Genomic DNA, 7,439 nt, shown 5'->3' on the forward strand with positions numbered 1-7,439 from the left:
GCGGGGCAAACCGCGAGCGAGGTAGGTGGAGCTCGGTGGTGGCGCTGCAGTCTGAAGACGGAGGCACGACGACAGTGCTGCAGAAGATCAGGAGAGGCCGGGTGGCGTTTAGGTGGAGGCATAGGACGACACGCTGCCAGTTGCGGAGCGCCCGGGTCCCGTTGACCGCTAGATCCCAGTGACGAGGATCCGCATGGGGAAGACAACAGTGCCGCTCCTTCGTCCGGCCTCCCTCCGGCCTGCGTCGTCAAGATCCTCCGCAACGCCCGCTCCTCGGCAGGTCGGTCGGGCGCCTCCTTAGCTGGTCGTCAGCGTGCCGCAGCTGCGGATCAAATGCGCGGTGGCGGAGATGGGCATGGCGGTAGCGCGAGCGCCTTCCTCCAACGACGCCGCAGCAGCTGCTCCCGAGCGGGCGTTCTAGCGCTGCTACTGCCGACGCTTTTCTCTTTTTTTTTTGCTGAAATCTTGGCCTAATTGATTTTCCTTAAAGATCATGGTTTAAACAGGCCCAATATATGTGGCATGGCATCGCAGAGATGCGTGATGGAGCGAAGGGAGAGCAGCATCTCGTCGGGGCTAACATAATTTTCATATGGGCTAAAAATTATAAAATATGAAATTATATCGGAAAAGGCGTTTTCTGTAGACTGAATTAACGTTTTTTCGATCAGAAATTTTGGCAACTGCTAGAGTTGCTCTCAATACGTAGCTACGTGCAAAAGACGCCACTTTTGAAAACTTAAGGTAGCATGTTTTTCAATTTCTTTTCATCCGTAACAACGCACGGGGCTTTTTGCTAGTTATCATGTGTTTGGTGAATATTTTGTGAATCAACGAGGGGCCCTTGAGAGATAGTATACCATAAATGAGTATTACGAGTGGTTTCTGTGTTCTTGTCTCACGGACTTGACGACAGAACGATTCCCCTTAAGAGATAGTATACCATAAATGAGTATTACGAGTGGTGTCTGTGTTCTTGTCTCACGGACATGACCACAGAACGATTCAAACACGCTGAAGAGATATTGCTGTCAAAAAAAAAACACGCTGAAGAGATAGCAGTCGACATCTCTGTGAGCGACAGGGAGGAAAACAGCATGCAGTGAGATCGTACAGCTCCCATCCCAACCTGGGCGTGCCCAATTTCATGTCACAGATGATACTAAGCCTACTAGTATAAACAAATCGTGCGTTTTCTTGCAAGTTTTAGTTTCACGGAAATAACAAAAGAGTTTAACCTGTCACATACATCTAATTAAGGGCCTCGTTTGGATTAATTTTGCATTCTTTGTGTGGAGCCTAGTCTTTAGTTTAACTTTCAAATCAGCCACTCCTAAAGTAGGAAAGCAGTCACCATACGAAGCTGGGCCACACGCCGGCCGGCCTTAAACCTACCACACGCCCCAGGGCCGGCCAGGATCCACATCCAAATGATGGAGTCCGCCAACCGAACGCCTGCGAAGCTCGGCCTCCTGGTCCTGCTCTACTCCTCGCTGCTCCTCAACGCCCTCTTGGTCGCACGCCACTTCCTCCTCCTCGAAGGCTCGTCCCCGCTCGGCGCGGCCAGCGGCAACGACGACGCATTGAGCTGGACGCTGCAGGCGGCCAGGGAGGCCGAGGCCGTGGCCGCGGCGGGCTGCTCCGGCCACGGGCGCGTGTTCCTGGATGGCATCGTGGGGGAGGACGGGAGGCCCGGCTGCGAGTGCAACACCTGCTTCGAAGGGCCGGAGTGCTCCGTCCGGACGCCCGACTGCACGGTCGACGCCGACAGGTGACTGAATTTCTCTATCTCGATACGCACGATATACACATATGCAGATATGCTTCTCTAGCCCCCTCGGCTTTTCCTTTCCTTCCTTGTCGTGCGTACGTGGTTTAGCGCGCTTTGGTTGCTGTCCTGGTTTCAGAATTGCATGCGGTCGGTACAAGGTTTAGAATTTCAACGAAACTTCGGTGAAATTTTTGAAATTTCAGTGGTTGCCATCCTGTGTGTTCAGTTCCAATTTCGTGCTAGGAGACAGACTAAAAGTTAATAGATTCCTGTCCTTTTCTATAGAAACAGGCTTGAAACTCACAGGCTTCCATTGATTTGCCATGGTGCTTTTTTAGTCATTCGTAACTGCGTCTATGATCTTTTACTGGGCCTAGAAATTTTAGCTGTTCGGTTAAAAATCTAAAATAGCTTTTTTCTAGAATTTAACATGCATTTATTTTCTATTGAGAACTGAGTAATTAACTTGTGCTATACTATAAATTTATGTTCTGCTATAATTTTAATAATTTCTGTTAAATTTTGGTGAAATTTCAAAAGCGGAAATCCGAAATAGTTTTTGATATTTCCTAAATTTCGTCAAAATAAATTATACCTTGTTTGGCATTGTATTACGGTGGGGTACTCGTTCAATTTTCTCTTGAGCTATGAAGTTCTCCGTGACCCCATGGGTGGCATGATTTGGAACGACATAGTAGTAGTTGCGTGCAGACCAAATAATTATCTCTGGTTAGCAGTGATCAGCTGTTGCCTTTTCGACCGTGTCACTGTCTTGAGACACAGGGTAGGCCCGCGGCAATGCGTCAGGAGGTGATATTATTTTCTATCTCTACCGTACGCACGGGTCGTGCGAGCTATATTGTTTTCCAGGGTAGATGGAATCTCCGGCCGGTATCAGGGGGCAAGTTGGAAAAAGGAATCGTGCTAAAATAATGCGTTGGGTACTTTGCTCATCAACCACTGTGGTTATCCATACTTAACTACTACGATCTGTTTCATAATTCTTGTCGAAATATTACATGTATCTAAACGTTTTTTAATAATAGATAAATCAATTTTTAGACAAATTTAAGACAAGAATTATAGAACAAAGAGAATATATATGTTGGTTTTTCCATGCATAATTAATATCCGTATCGTGATCTAGCTTCTGGTTGAGCCCAAGGAGTGAAAGTCAACTTCCACAAGTTGTAGGAAACATAGTTTAACAGTGCAAAATCAGCCATCTCTCCGTAATGAATTATGGGATCGAGTATTCTCCCCATTCAGTTTTGGGGGTTTGTTTATGACTCGGTGGCTTGAGTCTTGAGATGTACGGGTATACCAACAACAGCTGATCGAGAAGCTGCACAGACTTCTTTAATTGTGACGCTCCACGACGACAAATAATTGTAGCGACTCGTCGCATCAGTTATGTGGGTTGCAGCCGTCCATCTAAGCATCGCACAAAGTTTGGATGGCAAAGCATCGTGCGCACAATGATTCCGTTAGTTGTGTTCTAAGTCGTCCAACTGCGGCTTCACCGAGAAATTTAGGATTAGAAAATGAGTTGTAATGTTCTATCGCTTGGTTTCGCTAATCAAGCCGGCCATGACATCTTTCATCTAAATCATCGTTATAGATATCCGCTCAGCCATTGCGGCAGACACATACACATAGTACTCCCTCTGTTTCAAATTAATTGGAGCCAGACATTTCGCAAAAAACCTTGCTATTTTCCGAAATCGACCTACAGTCCACGTTCTACCAGAAATTTTGCAACAAAGAAAACCCTGTAGTTTTTCGAAATCAACGCGCAGTTCACATTCAATTGAAGATGCATACTGCAGGTTGATTTCATAAATTAATAAGGGTTTCTTGCAAAATGGCCGGCGCCAATTAATTGGGAACAGAGGGGGTGCTATGTAAAAAAAATTATGTGTCAAAATGTAAAATGTAAATTTCACAAAACCACATGTTTTGTGGATAGGGTTTTACGGAACCCCATTTGTCGGCTGGCGCTAATCTTCTCGCAGAAGCACAATCTTCGGACGAACATTCTCAAATAATCCAATTCTGCTACTTTATGGCGTTTAACAGTGTTCCCGATTTGAAAATGGAAGACTTTTGGTCAGTCATTTAGGGCCAGCCAAACCTAACCAACACAGATTAAGACGTACGGCCTAAAAATCGAGCACTTGATTAATTTTCCCTAAAAAGCAGTTGATTAAATAGGGCTCAACCAGTACCAAATTTAATTAGGGCATCCACGGTGTGTGCCGAATTGAGGTGCCAAATTGGAAATTTAGCTTTTAGCATCATTTCATGCCACTGTGGACGGAGTGAGTATGAGTTTTAACAACTGTGGGTCCCATATATGAAAAGATTTGGATTTGGCTACGCTGGGGTTAGCATGGGCACACCGTGGAGGCCCTTAATCGATTGGCCACTAATCCATTGGTCCCGTCCGTCGCCTCACTGCGGCGATGTGCAGAATCGGCAGTGGCCCACCGTCGCAGCAACTGTTCCACGGTCGTGTCGCGAATCATAGCGCTGCCCACAGTCCAAATGACCCGCGCATTTACCTTTGCTGTTTCTGGAGCTAATATCACCCGTGTTCGTAATATCACGGTGCATGACTGTCACGGTGGTTTGTGCAGCGGGGACCCCGTGTTTCTGGAGCCGTACTGGATGCGGCACGCGGCGGCGAGCGCCGTGGTGTACTCCGGGTGGCACCGCATGAGCTACAGAACCACCAACGGCGTGTTCCAATCCGTCGAGCTCGAGCGCGCTATCAAGCAGCTGCACAGGGCCGTCGGCAACGCCGTCGCCGATGACAAGCACATGGTCTTCGCCACCGGCTCCGTCCAGCTCATCAACGCGCTCATCTACGCCCTGTCCCCGGACAGCAACGCCGGCGCCACGGCCAGCGTCGTCGCCACAACGCCCTACTACCCGGTCAGTGCTCCCGTTCCCAATCAGGCTAGCTGTTGTTCATTCATCCTGCAGACTGCGGTGATGAACTAACTGAAATGCAATCTCTTTTGTCTGATCCAACGACAAATCACGCAGTCTTACAGAACGCAGACCGTGCTGTTCGACGGGAGGGAGTACAGATGGGACGGGAACACGGCTATCTGGGCCAACGCGACGTCAGGGAACTCCTCCGCCGGCAAGGACAACATCATCGAGTTCGTGACGTCGCCCAACAACCCCGACGCCCTGCTCCGGAAGCCCGTCGTCCGCGGGGCGTCGGCGGTCGTCGACCACGCCTACTACTGGCCGCATTTCACACACATCCCCGCCCCCGCCGACGAGGACGTCATGCTCTTCACCATCTCCAAGGTCTCCGGCCACGCCAGCAGCAGATTCGGGTACGCGCAAAACACGTCGATGATATCCCAACTTCACACGCGTCTAAAAATGCATGACTGTACTGGGGTCTGCGTTTTGCACAGGTGGGCGCTGATAAGGGACGAAAAAGTGGCCAAGAGGGCAGACACCTACATCCAGCAGAGCACCTTGGGCGGGTCCCGTGACACCCAGCTCCGGATGCTCAAGATCATCAAGCTCATGCTGGCCAACCTGCACGGCGAGGAGGACATCTTCAGGTTCGGGCACGACGTGATGAGAGCCAAATGGCAGAAGCTGAACGCCGTCGTGTCGCGCTCCCGCCGGTTCTCGCTGCAGACGATCCCTCCCCAGTACTGCACCTATTTTAACAAGACCAGAGAACCATCCCCAGGTGATCATTCAACAGCACATCTGCATGCTGAAACATTCAGATTTTTTTTAAATCGCTCCGGCAAACTGAGCCCGGTAGGTATGCTGATGTTTAATTTGGCGTGGGCATGCAGCTTATGCATGGGTGAAGTGCGAGAGGGAGGAGGATTATGACTGCTCCGACGTCATGCTCAAGGCCAAGATTATCACACGCTCCGGCGTCTGGAACGACGCCAGCAGCCGGTACACGAGGATCAGCCTCCTCAAGTCACAGGACGACTTCGACTTGCTCCTCGAGAGGGTCACGGAGCTCGTCGACGCCGAGAAGAACAACGCCGCTGCTGCTGGTTCCAACTCAATGTAAACATGCAGCAGCTATATGATCGGATTGGACGGACATTATACGTACCAAAGTTAGTTACTATGTTCGGTGGTCAGCTTCGATCAAGGTGATCGAGTAGTAGTACACGTTGTGGATAGGGACGGAGCAGTTCTGGAACTATCAGCTATGCGTTGATTGTTCTCAGTGTGTCATAAGCAACAAAATGAAATAACATTGGTGGAGTATTTGCTAAGCTGTGTCTTGAGAAATTTTAATATTCGTCTAAAGAGTTCTTTTGCTTCCATTCGGCTATGATACCACTACACCATGGATGATGAATGCCAACAACAAAAGAAAAATGCGCATCCAGGGAATCGAACCCTGGTCAGTACCGTGGGAGGGTACTATGATACCACTACACCAGATGCGCTTGATAACTAAATCAAGGAAACGACTTATAACTCCATTCATTACTAGATTAATTCAGTATTATCTGAAAATAATAAAAAAAATCTTACCTATTATGAAATGTGCCGGCTGATCTATATCAAACATGGACATATAAGACAAAATTTGTTAGTGATGATTTAGGTATTATTCCTGTATGGCACAAACTGATTCTAAGAACCATCAGGTGAGCATCATCTTGTGGAGGCAGTAGCATACGATATGCATGGTGTTAGTGATGCGGGAATTAGCGAGGCGACGAGCGGGGACATACATCTTGCAACAACAAAAAAAGTAAGGACATGCAGATGCTTATATATGCACGGGTGCTGCAACCTGAGAGAGTGACTGGGATGGCCGTAAACGGCCCAGCAGGTAGAAAGACATCCGGCTACTGTATGTCATGAAGTACTGCACGCTGCGCGCAGCGGTTGTACGGAGGAGTACAACATAAATAAAGCAGAGGCAGGGGAATTGCAACACAGTACCGGCGAATCAATCGAACAAACCAAACCGGATGGCAGCATCACCAGCTCCAAACTCGTTTTTTTTATGAGAGAGAGGAACCAGCTCCAAACTCGTCGACCGGTATTGGGCCTTAAGTCGAAAAGCCCAGTTACATAGCGGCCTTACCTTGGATGGCATCATGGGCGTGAAAAAGAAAATGGAGGTGTCGGCCCGAATGGACGCTAGTTCATGTTTTCGCGGGCTCTTGGGCAGACGAGTTAATTCTGAAATCTTTTTTTTACACTTCCTTGCACTAAAACAGCGACAAATGTTTAGTAACGAAGAAAGTATTGCACTAAAACAGCGACAAGTATTTAGTAACGGAGAAAGTACTTTTGAAGTTGGATAAGCATGCGTTTTGGTTGCTCTAATGAACGCAAATTGAGCGTGATACGGTATATGTAGCAGTATGCGATGAACACAAATTTGTCTGAATTAACTCCGCTGTCTATCTAGCGGCATGGTTCGGTGGTGCGCGTCCGGTTTACATGAGCGTGCGTCGGTGCGATCTCGAACCACGACAAAACCACAACCAACACAAATCACCGAGAAGCGAGCTAGGCATATACAGTACTCCCTCCGTCCGTCTTTACCAGGCGTATTATTTGAGCAGCAATGTCCACTTATATCAGGCGCTTTGGTCTTTGAGGTCCTGTAGCAGGTTGTCAGTGTTGTATCCATCTCAATCTA

General features: G+C 48.3%; 1 protein-coding gene and 1 non-coding gene across 2 annotated transcripts; one reads left to right on the forward strand and one right to left on the reverse strand.

Moving 5' to 3' along the window:
- The first annotated feature begins 1,403 nt into the window (after positions 1-1,403).
- LOC100825608 (alliin lyase) lies at positions 1,404-6,074 on the forward strand. Its single transcript, XM_003569643.4, has 5 exons — positions 1,404-1,771; positions 4,411-4,708; positions 4,823-5,124; positions 5,209-5,495; positions 5,608-6,074. Exons 1-5 carry the CDS (start codon positions 1,431-1,433, stop codon positions 5,835-5,837), a joined length of 1,458 nt encoding a protein of 485 aa, XP_003569691.1. The 5' UTR covers positions 1,404-1,430; the 3' UTR covers positions 5,838-6,074.
- Positions 6,075-6,154: 80 nt separating this feature from the next.
- On the reverse strand, positions 6,155-6,225 carry TRNAG-CCC. The gene has a single exon. It is a non-coding gene; the product is annotated as a tRNA-Gly (tRNA).
- Between the last annotated feature and the right edge of the window lie 1,214 nt (positions 6,226-7,439).

This window comes from Brachypodium distachyon, chromosome 2, assembly GCF_000005505.3.
Source record: "Brachypodium distachyon strain Bd21 chromosome 2, Brachypodium_distachyon_v3.0, whole genome shotgun sequence".
NCBI lineage: Eukaryota > Viridiplantae > Streptophyta > Magnoliopsida > Poales > Poaceae > Brachypodium > Brachypodium distachyon.